At 41.8% G+C, this 19,642-nt stretch overlaps 1 protein-coding gene across 4 annotated transcripts in view; it reads left to right on the plus strand.

The window, feature by feature from the left end:
- The window catches only part of LOC137413119 (adhesion G protein-coupled receptor A2), an 88,950-nt gene that overhangs the window by 53,657 nt on the left and 15,651 nt on the right, over nucleotides 1–19,642 (plus strand). For all 4 annotated transcript variants that reach the window (XM_068098512.2, XM_068098519.2, XM_078769892.1 and 1 more), the window contains 3 exons: nucleotides 8,811–8,956; nucleotides 9,056–9,151; nucleotides 9,329–10,350. In XM_068098512.2, the coding sequence (XP_067954613.2) occupies nucleotides 8,811–8,956; nucleotides 9,056–9,151; nucleotides 9,329–10,350 (1,264 nt within the window). The remainder of the gene's footprint in view (nucleotides 1–8,810; nucleotides 8,957–9,055; nucleotides 9,152–9,328; nucleotides 10,351–19,642) is intronic.

Genomic DNA, 19,642 nt, shown 5'->3' on the forward strand with positions numbered 1-19,642 from the left:
TTCGTGGTCCGACAAAATCTTATATATTTTAAGGTCAAAAGGTCAACATAGGCCAAAGGTCAACCACTTTTTTCAAATTTCTAAAATCCTCAATTTTCATCCGATTGACTTGAAATTTGAATAAGATTTACATATCGGCTAAATGAATTCAACCACCAACTATTTTTGACATCAGCTTAGGCCAAAAGGTCAACATAGGCCAAAGGTCAACCACTTTTTTTGAATTTCTAAAATCCTCAATTTTCATCCGATTGACTTGAAATTTGAATAAGATTTACATATCAGCTTACTGAATTCAACCACCAACTATTTTTGAGATCAGCATAGGCCAAAAGGTCAACATAGGCCAAAGGTCAAACACTTTTTTTTATATTTCTAAAATCCTCAATTTTCATCCAATTGACTTGAAATTTGAAGAGGATTTATACATCAGCTAACTGAATTCAACCACCAACTATTTTTGAGATCAGCGTAGGCCAAAAGAGCAACATAGGCCAAAGGTCAACAACAATTTCAAATTTCTAAAATCCTCAATTTTCATCCGATTGATTTGGAATTTGAATGGGATTTTCATGTCAGCTAACTGAATTCAACCACCAATTGTTTTTGAGATCAGCATAGGCAAAAAGGTCAACATAGACCAAAGGTCAACAACTATTTCAAATTTCTAAAATCCTCAATTTTCATCCGATTGATTTGGAATTTGAATGTGATTTTCATATCAGCCAACTGAATTCAACCACCAATTATTTTCGAGATCAACATGTCACAAGGTCAACATAGGCCAATGGTCAACCACTTTTTTTGAATTCCTAAAATCCTCAATTTTCATCCGATGGACTTGAAATCTGAATTGGATTTGCATATCAGCTTACTGAAACCAACCACCAACTATTTTTGAGGTCAACATAGGCCAAAAGGTCAACTTAGGCCAAATTTCTAAAATTGTCAATTTTCAACCGATTAACTTGAACTTTGAAGACGATTTGAATATCAGGTCACTGAATTCTACCACAAATTATTTTTGAGGTCAAAAAGATGCTCTACTGAGTGCCATTCTACTTTGTTCTGTTTTGCCAAGTGTCACTGAGTGATTTTTCATTACTTGCCGGAATAGATTCCAGCAAGTATATTGGTTGGTTGGTTTGTCTGTCTGTTTGTCTGTGCGCAGTACTACGTCTACATCGTTGCACATAGCATCGCCATAATTTACACACATATTTGCCTTGCCCTGGAATAGACTGTGCCCAATTTTGAACTATCTAGGCCCAAGGTCAAGCTCAAGGTATCCCAAAACGTTAAAAATCGTTAGATTTTAATCTTACAGCCGCCATGTTGGTGATTACCGTCACTGCGATGCGAAGCGAAACACGCGTCAGAGCTGTCACATTCACAATCGCTATGTCGTATGTACTCCTGATACGTGTTTCCTTCATTATAAAAACTACCAAGTCAACAGTTAAAAGGATTTTGAGCCAATAGGTGTTACGGCCTTGGCAAGATCAATGGAGACAGCGATCTGTTAGCTTATACACCGCCCAAATAGCTATGCTGGCTATGCTGCTAATTATACACCGCCGGCAAGAGTATACATGTATAGATTTCAAGAGAATACATGTATAGATTTCAAGAGTATACATGTATAGATATAGATTTCCCGCCATTTTGAACCAAAATGGGCCATTAAAAAAAGTACATTCCGGCAAGTCCTCGGTGTGTCTGACTTTCTTTTTTTTTTTTTCTTTTTTTTTTGTCTGGCTGTCCGCACAGAATAAATATGATTTTCTCTGCAACCGTTGGTCTGATTGACAGGAAAGTTTCACCATAGCTGCACCTCCATCCACCTATATAATTTGTAATGCTAATTATAACGTCATAGGTCACGTGGTACGGGTGCCATCTTGGAAAAATTGAAAAACTTTGCACCTCAATATCTCTGAAAGCGCTGAATAGAAAAAATTGAGACATGGCTCATTGTAAAGAACTCTCCATGGGGAATAACATATGTTAATGATGATGTCATAGGTGCCTCCATTATGACGTCATAATTCGACAAGTACAAAACTTCATCCGATGAAGATGAAATTTATTGAGTGTCATCTAGGGATAAATTGTTTGAGAAAAAAAAAAAGATGTCATCAGTCATCTGGTTCGGCCGCCATATTTGTTTTAATGCAAAAGCCTTAAAAAAAACACTAAAACACGTCATGGTGAGTGTCTGCCAATCTCTAATTGCTCTTTCTTGTTTATACATTGTGCTTATCCTATTGGTGTTGCCATTTGAACCCCTGCCTCATGATGTGAGGCACCTGAGTTTAAATCCCATAATCCATGTACCGTGCCTTCAGAAAGTATTTACACCCCTTGACTTTTTCACATTTCGTTGTGTTACAGCCTGAATTTAAGATTGCTTAAATTGAGATTTTTGTCACTGATCTACACGTAATACCCCATAATATCAAAGTGGAATTAATTTTTTTTTTAGAAATTTTTAGAAATGAAAAATGAAAACCTGAAATGTCTTGTCAATAAGTATTAACCCCTTTGCCTTGACACTCCAAATTGAGCTCAGGTGGATTCAATTTCCTTTAATCATCCTTGAGACGTCTCTGCAATGTCATTAGAGTCCACCTGTGGCCAATTCAATCGATTGGAAATGATTTGGAAATAAACCCACCTTTCTATATAAGGTCCCACTCTAGACAGTGTATGTCAGAGCAGAAACTCTACCATGAAGTCCAAGGAACTGTCCGTATAACTTTGAGATACAATTGTGAGGAGGCTTAGATCTGGGGAAGGGTAAAAAAAAAGAAACACTTTCTTGAGTGTTGAAAGTTCCCAAGAGCAGAGTGAGCTCCATCATTAGGTAATGGAAAGAACGTGGAACTACCCAGACTTTTCCGAGAGCTGGACGTCCAACCAAACTTAGCAAGCGGACAAGAAGGGCCTTTGTCATGGAGGTGGCCAAGAACACAATAAACACTCTGACAGAACTACAGAGTTCCTTGGTTGAAATGGGAGAACCTGCCAGAAGGCCAACAGTCTCTGCAGCACTTCGAAAATCTAGGCTTTATGGGAGAGTGGCTAGACAGAAGCCATTCCTGAGAAAAAGGCACATGACAGCATGCCTGGATTATGCAAAAAGGCACGTGAAAGACTCTCTGAGGGCATGAGGCAAATGATTCTGTGGTCTGATGAGATGAAAATTTAACGATTTGGCCTGAATTTCCGGCAGAGCAGACCTCTCATTCAGCAGACCTTAATGGCCAAATTAATAGAAAAAAAAAAAAACGAAAAGTATAGCATGCCATGTCAGGTCCAACCCATTTTATTGAGCCTTTGAGCCTGTGGATCCCAGACTATTGCAGTGTCCATATGTTTTATACCTCTCCCACCTCCCCCCAAGCCCTCTCCCTCCTAGAGTTCTCTCGATGTCCCTGCTCTCAAATGTTGTGTTTGTGTCCTTCCCCCTCTCTCCCCATCTTGTCTACCGCTCCCCTTATTTTGTGTTTTATGTCGGTTTGTGTCGGTTTGACTTTTTGTGTGATTAATGTTAGCTCTTTCACGAGCCTCGATCTTGTATACAAACAAAAAAAATAATAATAATAATGTCAGGGAAAGTAAGATAAAATTTAATAATCGTAAGAACCTCCCAAATTCATTAAGATGTCTAATAGTTGGTTCAAGTGGATGTGGGAAAACCTGTTTGCTTTTAAAGATGCTCCTTACTCCAAAAAATTTAGATTATGAAAATTTAATAATTTTCACAAAGTCAAGTTTTCAACCAGAGTACCAACTACTATCACAAGGTTTTAATGCCGGTCTTCAAAAAGAAGATATAATTGGGTTATTTAAGCTTCGTCTGGCAGAAACTGAACACAGCTCATCACCCATCTAACACCATCCCTACCTTGAAGCATGGTGGTGGCAGCATCATTGCTATGGGGATGGTTTTCAGCAGCAGGGACTGTGAGACATGTAAGGATAGAGGGAACAATTAATGTAGCTAAGTCCTTGAGAAGAACCTGCTTCAGTGTGCAAAAGACAGACTGCAGCGAAGATTTACGTTCCAACAGGACAATTATCCGAAGCAAACAGCCAAAGAAACACTGGAATGGCTTCAGAACAAGAACGTGAAAGTCCTCGAGTGGCCCAATTAAAGCCCAGATTTAAATCCCATTGAGAATTTGTGGAAAGACTTGAAGATTGCTGTTCACTGACACTCCCTATCCAACTTGACAGAGATTGAGCAAATCTGAAAGGAAGAATAGGAGAAACTCCCCAAATCCAGATGTGCAAAGCTGATATAGACATGTCCAAGAAGACTCGAAGCTGTAATCGCTGCCAAAGGCACTTCTGCAAAGTATCGACTCAGGGGGTTGAATAGATATTTTTGTAATCATTTTTAATTACTTTATAATAATTCCTAAAAAAAAAAATCTACTTTTCATTATGGGGTAGAGCATGTGTAGATCATTGACAAAAAATCTCAATATCATCCATTTTTAATTCAGACTGTAACACAACAAAATGAGAAAAGGTCAAAGGGTGTGAATACTTTTGCACTGTATGTTTTTGTCCATTGTCTACTAATGCCCATTTAATTCGAAATGATTGGAACTTGGTGGCATAATGGTTAAAGCGTCTGTTTTGAGTCTGAAAGATCAGCGGTTTGAACCTGAACCTGATGAATCATATGAAATATTTAAAATGTTTATCGCTAAAGCAAATTTAAAACTTCATGAAGAGTAGGAGAGCTACCACTGGAACCCTGAACACATTGCTAATTCCTGTGCTAACCTACAGAGGCTATTGCATCAGCGGTAGAACCACGACCAGTGACCCCGTAGCCTTGTGCTGCATACAAAAGAAGAAAAAGTTGGATCAGTGCAGCGAATCAGAGCCAGGTTCCTGGAGGTTGGCCCCAAGCCCCGCAGGGTTAAGTCTCCACAATGCGTGGACTAGACAGACTCGCTTCTGTGGCTCGAGGCTTGGACGTGGGTCTTGGCTCTTCAATGTGGGGCTCTGCATTGTGTGGGATGGATGAGGTTTTTGAACGATTTAAAAAGTGGCCTCTTCTGCCCCAAGTGTTGTTTTTTTCTTTGGTGCATTTCTGGACAAAACGTTTAAAAGTGCACGTGATACAAGGGACTTATTCTTGTTCAAATTTTTTTTCAATGCCTGGACTCTGTATAAGCTTCTCCGTGTGAGGTCTCTGCAGTATAGGGCCAATGTGAATGCAAGAGCCAATGCTTCTGCAACGCTATACAAGGTGGTCTGAAAGTCTCTTTAACCCTCCCTTGTAAAGCATTCTTTCTTAAACTCTTAATATACAGGTTTTATTGTACATTACTTACAATAATTAATCAGTCATTATATCTGCATGAGCTCCATCATTCTCCTCACACCACTGAATTTGTCGCCAAGTCCTCTTAGACATTTTGTGGTCACCTGTGAGAAAAAGGCCACGACTGCAGTGCGCAATTCTTCAATCGTCCTATACCAGTTTGTCGACAATCTCTTCTTGATGAAGCCCCCTCAAAGCATTGTCTGGAGCTGTTCGATCGTGGTGGCTGTGGTAGAGGAGCTGGTGATGTTGATGACCCATGTCCAAACTATCGTTGAGGGAACGTTTCATTGAGAAAATCCCAAACATGCAACGCAAAATGTGTGTGTGTGCTGTCTTGTTGAAACGAGACACTTTCAAATATTCTCGCAGGAACAAGTTGTGGTACCAGCCAGTTTCTTAATATATTCTCGTGAACTGTGCCATTTACTGGTCCATCAAAAATAGGGACAAATATATGTCGAGGTCATTCCTGCCCTGTGTGGAGGACAATGTTCCAATTCCAATGTGAAATGTGGATTTTCCTTAGACCACAACACTATATCTCATTCCTGTGTGTGAGGCTCAATAGATGGCACATTCATCCGAAAACAACACTTTTCCTCAAGACAGGACAGTCGGGAAGATGTCAAGCAAGACATCAAGATGCACAGCACCAATTCATGTCGGCATCAATCGGTTCATTCACAAATGATGGACGCCAAGGTTTCAACTGAAGATCTTTTTCATGCGAGTTTGTGTAGTGGTCTGCGGTATGCCAAGTTCACCGGTTCTCTCTTGTTGACTTTCTCAGCGACCAATCAACTAATGCCAATACAGCAGAGCACATGCTTCTTTGTGTTACCGGTCTTCCACTGCACTTCTTCTCCTTCACATTTCCTGTTTCAAAAGCTCATTTCCCCACTTTAACAACTTCTGCTTTGGTGGGAATGGTTTTCCAAACTGTTCTGTGAAAGCTCCCTGTAATCTGGAGCTGATCTGTAATCTGTAATCTGTAAGATCTGTAATCTGGTGGTGAAAGAAGGCCGCATTCCAGTGGATTGGGAACTGAGTACCCTCGTCCCTCTATACAAGGGGAAAGGTGACCCTCTGGAGTGTGGCTCGTACCGAGCGATAAAGTTATTGGAGCATGGAATGAAGGTATTGGAAAGGGTGTTGGAGAGGAGGATAAGGAAGAAAGTGAAGATCGACGAAATGCAGTTTGGATTCATGCCAGGAAGAGGAACGACAGACGTGCTTTTCATTGTGAGGCAGTTGCAGGAGAAGTACATGGAGAAGAGGAAGAAGTTGTTTCTTGGGTTTGTTGATCTGGAGAAAGCATTCGATCGGGTTCCACGCAAAGTATTGACATGGGCATTGAGGAAGTTAGGAGTGGAGGAATGGTTGATTAGAGTAGTGATGGCAATGTACAAAAGAGTGCGCACAGCTGTAAGGACGAAGGACGGGAACAGTGGTGAGTTTGAGGTGAAGGTGGGAGTGCATCAGGGGTCGGTACTAAGTCCACTACTATTTGTAGCCGTGATGGAGGTGCTGGCTCAGAACGTAAAGGAGGGTTTACCATGGGAGTTGTTGTATGCAGATGATCTGGTGTTGATTGCGGAAAGTATGGATGGACTGAAGGAAAAGATGAACACGTGGAAGGAATGTATGGAGACAAAAGGTCTGAAGGTGAATATCGGAAAGACGAAGGTGATGGCAAGTGGTAAAGCATGTGGTGAGGTGGAAAGAACTGGGAAGTGGCCCTGTGCTGTGTCCGAAGCAATCGGAGGGTGTCCAAGCGAAGGGTGTCGGAGTGAACTCCATTCAGTGTACAATGTGCGCTGAGTGGGTTCATCAAAAATGTAGTGGTCTGAGAGGGTCTTTAACCAGTGTGGCAGCTACATTCAAATGTAAGGTGTGCACAGAGGGAGCTGCAGATGGAGGAAATGTTGAGTTGGATCTTGGAGACGGCGTGAAGCTGGAAGGTGTGAAAACATTTTGCTACCTTGGAGACATGCTGAATGGAGAAGGTGGATCGACTCGGCAGCGGTTGCTCGAGTGAGATGTGCATGGAAGAAGTTTCGAGAATTGAGTGGCGTGCTGATGATGAGGGGAGTGTCGTTGAAGCTGAAGGGAAAGGTGTATGCTGCATGTGTGAGAAGTGTTATGATTTATGGGAGCGAGACATGGGTAATGAACGTAGAGCAGCAACGAAGGTTGGAAAGGGTGGAAATGCGAATGGTTCGACGGATGTGCGGAGTGTCGTTGAGAGAGAGGAAGACAAATGATGAATTGCGAAAGATGATGGGAATAGAGCCTGTGATTGATGCTGTGAAGAGGAACAGGTTGAGATGGTTTGGTCATGTGTTGAGGAAGAATGAAAGTGACTGGTTGAGAAGAGCGATGGAAATGAATGTAGAAGGAAGTAGAAGACGGGGAAGACCGAGAAAGACTTGGCTAAAGATGGTGGAAGAAGAAATGTGGGCAAGGGGGTTAACAAGGAGAGATGCAGAAAATAGGGCAAAATGGAGAAGATTGTCATGGGGACCGCAAGGCTAACCCCCGCTCTAGCAGGGAAAATGGCCTTTAAAATGCCTGTTGTGTTGTTGTTGTTCTGTGAAAGCTGTCCACTAGGGTTGGCCCAAAAATGAACTGAAAAAAAAAATGTTTGAGTTCCTATTCTCCACAAGGCTCTTTCTGTTCGATATCACAAAAGAAGCCGACATGCAAAAAAATCCGGAAGATCGACCAATATTTAAAGGTCGCGACCTCAACGTGAAGATCTCTAAATTCCGTAATTTCACTAATTTTGAGTCATTATTGTGTTCTACTATAAATATTTGCCGCCAAACGCCACTGTAGACATCAAACCTATATCCAAAGAATCGCTATATGATAGTAACGTATTTTTCCACTCGCTCAGTTGGCCGCCAGGTCTTGGCAGGTGTAGACGTGTCTCTGTTGCGCTCCAGCTTGAGCAATTGCTTGGCCTGTGTGGGCCTTTTCATGCACCCAAACATAAACAACCAACCACTCTTCAACACTGTAACAACTTGTGTCCATCATGCCGTCTACCATCCTACTGACTCCTGAGTCAGGGTTGCCTCATAGCCATGGTGGGGGAGGGCAGAGGGGAAGGGAGGGAGGCAGGTGTGAGAAATTTAGCAGGGGTAAAGTGACTTTCATAGCCACCTTGTACAGAACCAGAAAACAAGTGTGAAACTTACCAATTTGTTTCCTATCGAAGGTTGAGGCACATTTTGGTACTAGGCACCATGGTTTACTGATTTCCTTGGTAATCTCGCAATATATCATGAGGGGTAAAAGGGATAAGTTTTTGCCTTGGGAGAAAAAATAATTCGGTTTAATGTCATCTTTTGGGGTTTGCAAGAAGAGAGTCACCAAAAACAACGGCTTTGAGCAATCGTTTGGAGTTTAGGCGACTGGGAAAACTGGCATCTAACCTTGGATCTTCCCATCTCAGGTGGGGATGATCCTGCATTACTCATCACTGTCCGTCGCCCTGTGGGTTGCTTTGATGACTCGTGGAATTTGCAGAGGTCTCGCACCGCACTTTCCGGAGAGTCTCTCTGAGGGAGATGAACCCAAACTTCCTCGACCTATGCTCAGGTAGCAGATTGACTCCGCCACCTGCTGGACTCTACCGGCTTAGCACTTCCTCTTCAGCCTTTCCTCACTTATTTTACCAACTTCCTTTGCCTCTTCCAGGTTCTATCTCATTGGCTCAGGTATCCCTCTCATCGTTTGCGGCATCACTGGAGCTGCCAGCTTGGAGAACTATGGGCAGATGCCTGATACTGGATAGTAAGTAGAACTTCAAACACCTTGGTTATTCCAGCTTCCTCAATCTTTATTATTGTCTATTGCTAAATACATTTTGACTAACTTGCATCGTTTAAAAAGTCCTGTTTATTGTTGAGTTGCTACGGGTCATCCTATGCTTATGACTACGTCTTTATACCCCCACCCAATCTCCTTCAGTTGTTGGATGGCATGGGAGGCAAACATGGGAGCCTTTTTGGGTCCTTTGACCATGATTCTTCTGCTCACCGTGGGATACCTCATTGGCAGCACTGTTCGTCTGGCATCCGTAGCTTCCTTGACCCCTTCAACAGACTTGCACCCAGGCCTTTCTGGCCTAGGAACCTCTACCTCACTGCACCTCAACAATCTGAACAGGCCATCTGTCAAAGATGTGGGTGAGAAGGCTGAGGGGAAGGTGAGCAGTGCAAACAGGACAAAAGAGAGATTGGAAAGGAGGGAAGAAAGTCTGTCACAAAGTGCTGTAGAAGACTGGGATAAAGAATATGGTCCAAGCACTTGGCTCAGAGCCTCGGGGACACATCTGTTCGGCTTCTTAGCCTGCTGGGCACTTGGCGCAGCCGCAGTACGGCGGGTTGATGTCCCGTTGGAAGCCTCAGCCTGGGCTACCCTGTTCGCCATAGCAGCCATAATGTTGGGTGGCTTCACTCTGTCCCACAATGTGGTCCGCAGGCAGGATGTCCGCCGGGGACTATCGAAGGCTTTTCTGAGCTGCATGCCTTTCATACATCCTCTGAATAAATCCAAACCACAGCCACAGGCTGGTGTTAGGCCTTTACCATCTCCCTCTCCCTCACCCCCTGCACAAACAAAAATGAACAATCTAGAAGTCGCCCAAGGCCTTAATAAGCCAGCAGACAGTTACCCAATAAACTTGACTGAAAACGAGGATGCAATTCACAAAGGTTCTAGCACCAAACACACTGGTTCTGGCAAACACTGCCCATCGCTATCTCCTCTGCTCTCTCCATCATTGCCAGCATTATCGACAGGGCAATGCCTCAAGAACCGGGCCCGATGGCAGCCATCAAGCATGCCGACCGAAGTGCAAGCGGTTTTGGCCCAAAGAACAAGCAGGGGTCGAACCAGCAGAGCTGCCGTAGGGTCAAAATCGGGGCTTAGAGCATGCCATGGCAGGGATGTGGGTGGTGAAGATGTGGAGACTCTGCCATTCAGACAGGGTGAGTGTGATTTAAGGTCATTGAGGTATAGTATGAATATTAAATAATATGGTTTCTACCAATTAGCAGATTTTTCACTTTTTGCTTCCAAATTATTTGATATTTTGACTTTTATTTATTTATAATTTTTTGATAAGTCAACCACCCCGCCCCCATCTACTATATAGGAGAGCCGTTGTGTGTGTGTGTGTGTGTGTGTGTGTGTGTGTGTGTGTGTGTGTGTGTGTGTGTGTGTGTGTGTGTGTGTGTGTGTGTGTGTGTGTGTGTGTGTGTGTGTGTGTGTGTGTGTGTGTGTGTGTGTGTGTGTGTCACCAATTTTCTCAGAGATGGCTGAATGGATCCTCATCAAATATTTCAGAGGTTCATCAGTGACTACTTGGGAGTGTTTTAGGCAAAAAAACAAAAACAAAAACAAGTTCGTTTTGTTGGATGTTTTATGAATCGCTCTATCGTGCCGCAACCTTTTTGATTAATGACAGTTATATACAAGTACACATTTGCATAAATAATTACAAAACAATCACCAGACATTTGAACACAAATAATCAAACAATTCTGGAAGCGGTTGGAGTTGGTGGCAAGGCTTCTTCTTCTTCCTGACGTTATCAAACTTAACTCAGAAACGTGATCTACGGTACATTCAGCAGCATATATTCAACGAAAAGGTAAAATGATGATTTGACATTTGTGGTGGATTCTGATTTGGATGTAATTGCTTTTCTCATTATATTTGCCCCCATTTCAAATATGTTAATGTTTCTTTCTCGCTTGAGCAACGCCGGGCACTCCAGCTATATCCTCCCCCCCCCCCCCCCCCCAACCCCCCCACCGGCAATGCCGGGTACTCCTGCTAGTATTACATAACCACGCTGTAAACCTGGGCGGTGTAGAAGTGGCTTTGGATCTTAGTTGAAGACCAGACTGGGTGCGACAATTTTTCCATGCAACAAATTTAATACTAATCTTTTCATTCTAATGGTGAAATAATCACGTGTCATCCTTACTATAATTCATGGACTGGTGTTTGTGTTTGTTTGTTTGTGGTGCTATTCCTCTTACAGTTCTGGGCCGATTACATCCAGTCTTGCTGCATAGGATCAGCATGGTCCCAGTTAGTGTATAGGGGTGTTTTTATATTTGCCGTGGTCTTGGAAAAAGGGGGGGTGAGGGGGAGGGGAAGGGGTAGGTATGGGAGTGAGGCATATTCTCTATGTTAATGTGTATCGTGTAGCGCTGCCTCCAGGTGGTCCCACACTTTAAAATTACAGTACAGTATTCCTATTCTCACCTTTTCCAGGGCACTGAGGTGTTTTGAATTATAAGGAGTAGGCATTTTTACGGCGTAGCCCATAGGGCCATCCTGTCTAGAACAGTTTGTCTGTCCAGTATGTATGTATGTATGTATGTATGTATGTATGTATGTATGTATGTCCCCTCAAACGTACACCAATCAGAGCTGAGAATCTGGTCACATGACAGGGGTGATGTGATATCATTTCGGTGTTACAACAGCTGACTCCACCCACCGCCATTTTGAATCCTATGCCGTTCAGGCCAGACATATCGTTGATCACGAGCCTCGATATCACGAGCCTCGATCTTGTATACAAAAAAAAAAAAAAAAAAAAAAAAAAGAACCTGTCATGTATCACAATCTGCATGCTTCACCTATACGTTTTTCATTCAGCATGAAACACAAACAAACGCGTCAAATGCGTCAAACACATGAAGTAAAACATATGAAAACTAGAACGCCACTCAGTAGAGTGCATACTCCCGCCGTGGGTCAAGTTGGAATAGTACAATTTCACAAAAGTTTGACGGAGTAGTTCAGTGACAACACAAGACAAGACAACACAAGACAGACATTGCACAGATATATATTTAGAATATATAGAAGATAATGTAAAAAAAAAACGAGGCAATTTCACTTACATTTTCGGATTCAGCGTTCAATTCTATATAAGTGAGTGTATTTTGAGGCATGTGTGACTTCAAATAAAATTGTAAGCCAGGAAAACGTTCGTTTCATTCCTTAGGGATACAACATGTAAAACTGGCCCAAACGCCAAAACAAAACTCGCTCATTTTAAGTCGTGCAAGCTAATGCGACCACTCATTCTTCTGGGACGAATCCCGTGCACATGCTTGTCACACTTATAACTCAACTAAGTCTTTATAAGTTCATCAAATACTGACACGGCGATTGACATTCGCTGAGGTAAATGTTGATATCTCTTCTGAGGTTAAAAAAAAACAAAAACGTTTTAAAGCATTATACGTATCAACCGATACATTTTATGAAACGGGGAAACCTAATACACACTTTGGTGGTTTTAAAATGACAGAATATGTCTTTATTAGAAGAAAAAAAAATGAACATTGAAGACGACGCTGCTAAAAAAATACACCGCTCTAATGCATAACCACGAGTTTAAACTACATTTACAACAAATATGAAAAATATTTTCATATCACAATGTTAAATGTAGAATATATAGAAGACAATGTAAAAAAAAAAATGAGCCATATCTTCCAATGGTAAAAAATCCTTCAAAAAATTCCTGGATCCGGAATAATATCCTGAGCTTCACCAAAAACTAATCAATTCTTCCTTATTCCAAGGTCAATCATCCCACCAACTTTCATCCAAATCCGTTCAGAACATTTCCAGATATCTTGTACACACACACACACACACACACACACACACACACACACACACACACACACACACACGAGCGAATGCATTACTCCCTGGCGGGAGTAAATATCACTACTGTATATATAATTTTGTGGAGGTGGAGGGCTTGGGATCCTCCTGTCTTGAGTTTGAATCCCGATCAGCTGTTGAATTAACACCAGGTGGATTGTCTCAGCCCGTCATCCTTCCGAGGTCGGCAAAATGAGTACCAACTCACTGGGTCCTCTGTCAAGGAGGTTGGTGGTAGGATTTGCACTCCGGCCGCCGTAAAACACCTCATTCCGTAAAACACACAGTGGTGTGTGTCGGGATGGTGCTGAGGTCACTTTGATAGTGTTGACTAACTGACCAACGTATAGAATAAACCAGTGTCTCAATGCAATCTCTTCACGTCCATGGTGACAGACAGCTTAGAGTGAATACACCATCGTTTGCACAAGCGAAAGTCCAGGTGAGCTAAAAACGTGATGAAGCCGAGTGTGTAAGAAGCCTTCAAAGGCTGGAGAGCTGGATTGACTCCACCCACAATCGTCAGGAAGAAAATCCTGCGTCCGCCATGTTTATTTTCTGGTAAGCCTGAGATGTCTTCAGAAGTCTTGTATACACTATTTTAATTACCCGATCTTCATAACCACGATGTATTATGCAGGGTGGGCCATTTATATACACACAGTTTTGAACCCCTGTAATTTTGTTCCTAAAAACAAAATCAAACTAGAACGCCACTCAGTAGGGCGCATACTCCCGCCGTGGGTCAAGTTGGAGCTCTATCTTCCAATGGTAAAAAATCCTTCAAAAAATTCCTGGATCCGGAATAATATCCTGAGCTTCACCAAAAACTAATAAATTCTTCCTTATCCCAAGAGCAATCATCCCACCAACTTTCATCCAAATCCGTTTAGAACTTTTCCAGATATCTTGTTCAAAAACACACAAACATACGAACACACACACACACGGACGGACACGATCGAATGCATTACTCCCTGGCGGGAGTAATAAACCTGAAAATCGCAGAGCCAGAATTATTTATTTGGTCTGGGAAGCCCATGCGGGTTTCTTCTTCTTCAGCCTCTCACAACCCTGGGTGAATATGCGATCTTTTTTTAAAAATTCGGAATTTTGCCAAATCTGTTTTATTCGTTTGTTAATATACCTCAGCCATTGACAAATCTGGAATTATAATTTTATTTGAGGTTCAAATTAACCCGGGAGATTGTGTCAAACGATGCCTGCAAGTCTGTAGATGTGATAAATAATTAATTAATCGTCCATAGTCGAAGACTTCTTCACACAATAACAACTTCTAGCTTCCAGACCGTACATCCAATCATCTTCAAATTTTGCACACTTGTTACTCTCCATCTCTTCTACTACAGTATGAAGTTTCACGTCGATCAATGAAGTGGTTCAAGAGATATACATGTTTTTATTATTTGAGTTTAATTGACGATATCTGCCAAACCACGTGACCTGTCGCAAATTCCAAAAGGACATTTTAGTAGATTGATATGCTGAACAGATCTGTGAAGTTTCCCCTCGATTGGATCACAAATGAGGGAGGAGCTAGGTTTTACAAGTTTGTGCTTAAAAACGTCATAACTCTGAAACCATGTGATGCATGACGTCATGCTCGCTGACTTTTTTTTAGTCATGGGTATGCGATTCTGCCTGCAAAGTTTGGCCGTGATCTGTTCAGGCGTTTTGGAGAAAATTGGATTTTAGTGTTTTTCACTCAAAACAATATGGCGGCCGAACCACGTGACCTGTGACGTCATCATTACCATCAAAATATTATACAGACCGAGTCCCTCCTATGGTGAAAATTTGCTCTCAATCGGTCCAATTATTGCAGAGGAAATGGTTTTTAAAGGAAAACAGGAAAAAAAATTCCCAATTTTTTTTCCTGGATCCGGAATAATATCCTGAGCTTCACCAAAAACTAATCAATTCTTCCTTATCCCAAGGGCAATCATCCCACCAACTTTCATCCAAATCCGTTCAGAACTTTTCCAGAAAGCTTGTTCACAAACACACACATACACACACACACACACACACACACACACACACACACACACACACACACACACGAACGGCACTCTGTAGAGAGCATACCTCCACCAGGTGAACAGTTTACGTTTGGTATCCCACAGTAGACCAGAAAATCACAATACTGAAACACATTTAATCGAAATCATCCATCCACAACTTTTTGAGACATCCTGCTATTTATCGTTTTTGGTCCTATCTCCCAATGGTGAAGAATCACTTTAAAAATTCTACCTGCCCCATCCGTATTCAGATCTTCATCAAAATTGAATAATTGATTCATCCTTGTCACACACACAACCTGTCCACCAAGTTTCGTTCAAATCCATCCAAAACTTTTTTTAGATATCCTGCTATATGTTGGTTTTAGCCCGATCACTCAATGGTGAAGAATCACTTAAAAAATTACATTTTTGTAGTATCCGAATCCATATTCCGATCGTCACCAAAATCGAATCTAGTTGTCCTCGTCACACACACAACCTGTCCAGCAAGTTTCATCCAAATCCGTCCACAAGTTTTTGAGATATCCTGCTATGCGTGCGTGCGTGCGTACGTGCGTGCGTGCGTAGGCGAAGGACCGAATTCTAATTTGGTGTGTGGGTGCAACCCACGTCAAAATCCAAGATGGCCGCCGCCATGTATGTCTGATGCCATGTATGTCTGAAACTTGTGAGCAGAATATCTTGAAAAATAAGCGAAGTACCAACTTCTAATCTGGTGTGTGGGTGTATCTAGGCATAAGGAAGAACGATATTGAAATTTGGTTCGCCACGTCAAAATCCAAGATGGCCGCCGCCATTTATGTCTGAACTTTGTGAGCGGAATATCTTGAAAAATAAGCGAAGTACCAACTTCTAATCTGGTGTGTGGGTGCATCTATGCATAAGGGAGAACGCTATTGAAAATTGGGTCGCCACGTCAAAATCCAAGATGGCCGCCACCATATACATGTCTGAACCTTGTGAGCGAAATATCCTGAAAAATAAACGAACTACTAACTTCTAATCTGGTGTGTGGGTGTATCTAGGCATAAGGAAGAACGCTATTGAAAATTGGGTCGCCACGTCAAAATCCAAGATATCTGCCTTGCGTCTTCAACTTTGTCAACTCGCGTCACTTCACCGACGGGGGGCCTCGGCGTAACGCTTGTTGGTCCTATCTCCCAATGGTGAAGAATCACTTTAAAATTTCTACCTGCCCCATCCGTATTCAGATCTTCATCAAAATTGAATTGATTCGTCCTTGTCACACCAACAACCTGTCCACCAAGTTGCGTTCAAATCCATCCATAACGTTTTTAGATATCCTGCTATATGTTGGTTTTATCCCGATCACTTTGTGGTGAAGAATCACTTAAAAAATTAAATACTTCTCATATCCGAATCCATATTCCGATCGTCACCAAAATCGAATCTAGTTGTCCTCGTCACACACACAACCGCTCCACCAAGTTTCATCCAAATCCGTCCACAACTTTTTGAGATATCCTGCTATGTATCGTTTTTGGCCCTATCTCCCAATGGTGAAGAATAATTTAAAAAATTCTCGTAGCCGGATCCGGATCGGGATCTTCACCAAAATCTAATCATTTCATCTTTGCCACACATGCTACCTCTCTGCCAAATTTTATCCCAATCCGTCCACAACTTTTGAGATAACTTGTTCACAAACGGACATACAAACAGACAATCAAACAGACATACAGAATGAATGAATGAATGAATGAATGAATGATCGTTGTAAGGCCATTTTCCCCGCTAGAGCGGGGGTTAGCCTTGCGGGTCCCATGACAATCATGGTTCCCTGTTTGAGGCAATGTTTTTATGGCCGGATGCCCTTCCTGACGCCAACCCTTGATCACGCTCTTACGATGCGCAGGGATACAGTGTACCTAGTCTGAATCCGGGTACACACCGTGATCAGACATACAGACATGGGTGAAAACATAACCTCCATCCACCTTTGGTGGTGGAGGTAATAATTTACGTAAATATTCATCCTCCCGAGTCAATACTTCATAGAAGCGCTTTTGTCAGCGATTAGAGCTTCGATTCTTCTTAGGTATATCTGTATCAGTTTTGCACATCTGGATTTGCGGAGTTTCTCTCATTTTTCCTTGAAGATTTGCTCAAGCTCTGTGAAGTTGGATGGGGAGCGTCGGTGAACAGCAATCTTCAAGCCTTTCCACAGATTCTCAATGGGATTCAAGTCTGGGCTTTGTCTGGGCCACTCGAGGACTTTCATGTTCTTGTTCTGAAGGCATTCCAGCGTTGCTTTGGCTGTATGCTTATGGTCATTGGTTTGTTGGAACGTAAATCTTCGCTGCAGTCCGAGGTCTTTTTGAAGCAGGTTCCGCTCAAAGGTTTGCCTGTATTTGGCTCCATGCAAAGCGCGATGTCCGGTTCCTTCTATCCTTACAAGTCTCCCAAGCCCTGCTGCTGAAAAGAATCCCCATAGAATGATGCTATCACCACCATGTTTCATGGGAGGGATGGTGTTAGGTGGGTGATGAGCTCTGCTTGTTTTTCACCAGACGTAGCGCTTTGCATTCAAGTCGTGTGCCTTTTTCTCTGGAGTGGCTTCCATCTGGCCATTCTCCCATAAAGCCTCAATTTGTGAAGTGCTGCAGAGACTGTTGACCTCCATCAGTTTCTCCCATCTCCCATCTCTGTCGTTCAGTCAGAGTGGTCATTGTGTTCTTGGTCACTTCCCTGACTAGGGTCCTTGCCTGGTTGCTCAGTTTGGTCGGACAGCCCAGCCAGCTCTCGTAAGAGCCTGGGTAATTCCATATTCTTTCCATTTTGTAATAATGGAGCTCATTGTGCTCTTGGCAACTTTCAACACTCTATACATTGTTTTATACCCTTCCCCGGATCTATGCCTCCTCACATTTCCATCCCCTAAAATATTTTGTTCGATTTCATTTCTCAGCAACAAAATTACAGGGGTTCAAAATCGGGAATAGATAAATGGCCCACCCTGAAAATACACGTAAGCGGTAGGCATTTTTTTTGCTTCATGTACGCAAGCCGGGTTTTTAATTCCCCAGGAATGATCGAGGCACCGGTCTCACCAATAAACCGCCAAAATAAAGGGATGATCAATCTATATTCTAGCTATCTATCGATATATCAATTCAAGTTACACAATTGTGTCTGAATGGGGTAAATGTCGTAATGACAGCACATATAATGCTGGATGATACCTCATTGTACACCGCACCTTTCCTATGCCATCTCCAGGCATTGCAAATCGTCATTGCCGGGCACCGAAGGGGGCTCGGCAGTGACGCACGCTGAAAGGGAGTACTCAGTTTTCACTCTGGTTGTTTGTTTGTTTGTTTGCTTGTCCGGGCGATATCTCAGCCATCCTTTGAGCTCGGAAGCTGAAATTTCGGCACAATAGTGAGCAAGTCCTTTGTCAAAAACGGTATTTTTTGTTTTTTGAATAATCAATTAATTGAGGAGTTATTTAATTATTAGCGATTAATTACGTACTTATTTAATAAATCAAATTTCCTTTCTCTTCTGACCATTAACTCAGGCACCTTTTGAGTTAGGAAGCTGATATTTGGACATGCCAATGACCAGGTGATTTGGCTGCAAAAGCTATTTTTGATTTATTAATTAATGAATTAATCGATTAATTATTTGATTAATGACTAAATTTTTTTTTTTTTTACAGTTACAGATTCTGATGAAATGGTGGTGGTTTATGTGTTCTCTGACCGAATTGATTAATAATTTTATTTTTTTATGATTATTTTTTATTTTCATTATTAATCATTTATTTATTTTCTTTCTCATTTGGCCAATATCTCAGGCACCTTTTGAGCTCGGAAGCTAATATTTGGACACGAGTGACCAAGTGATGTGGCTATCAAGGATATTTTTGATTTATTGATTAATAATTTAATCGATTAATTATTTATTGATTAATTGATTAATTATTTATTCATTAATCAATTAATTATTAGATTTTTTATTAATGACTTATTTAATAAAATTTCTAAAAGATACATCTTCGGATGAAGAACCTGGATTTAGTTATGCTATTAGCCAATTGAATAAGAAAATATTTTGTGATAATCTTTTATTGATTTTAATTACACAATTAATCAATCAATTAGTGTACACCTCTCCCTTCCAATGCAGCCTCCATGAGCTGCACTGCAGTATTGCTGGGCGCCAGAGGCACCCCGGCAATGCCGCGCTGTAGGATATTTAATTATTTGGCATGGGGGCGGTGTACTTTGAATGTATCTGTACTTGTTTAAGATCTCTTTGGTCCGAAGTGTATCTGGACGGCAAAAAATATCGATATTCACGCAATTTCGAGTTGTGTGCATTTTAGTTGTTCATGCTGGTGGTGTATAGGCTCAGAGCCGTTGGTTCACACACCTACCAGAAGTTTAAAAAAATATGTATAACCACAAACTAATCAGTCAATTCTGTCAACGTGTAATTATCTTTCCGTCTGTTTGCTTATATTACACCGAGAAACCTGAGCACATGTCGATTATATTTACATATA

Source organism: Myxine glutinosa, chromosome 1, assembly GCF_964187855.1.
Source record: "Myxine glutinosa chromosome 1, kmMyxGlut1.1, whole genome shotgun sequence".
Classification (NCBI taxonomy): Eukaryota; Metazoa; Chordata; class Myxini; order Myxiniformes; family Myxinidae; genus Myxine; species Myxine glutinosa.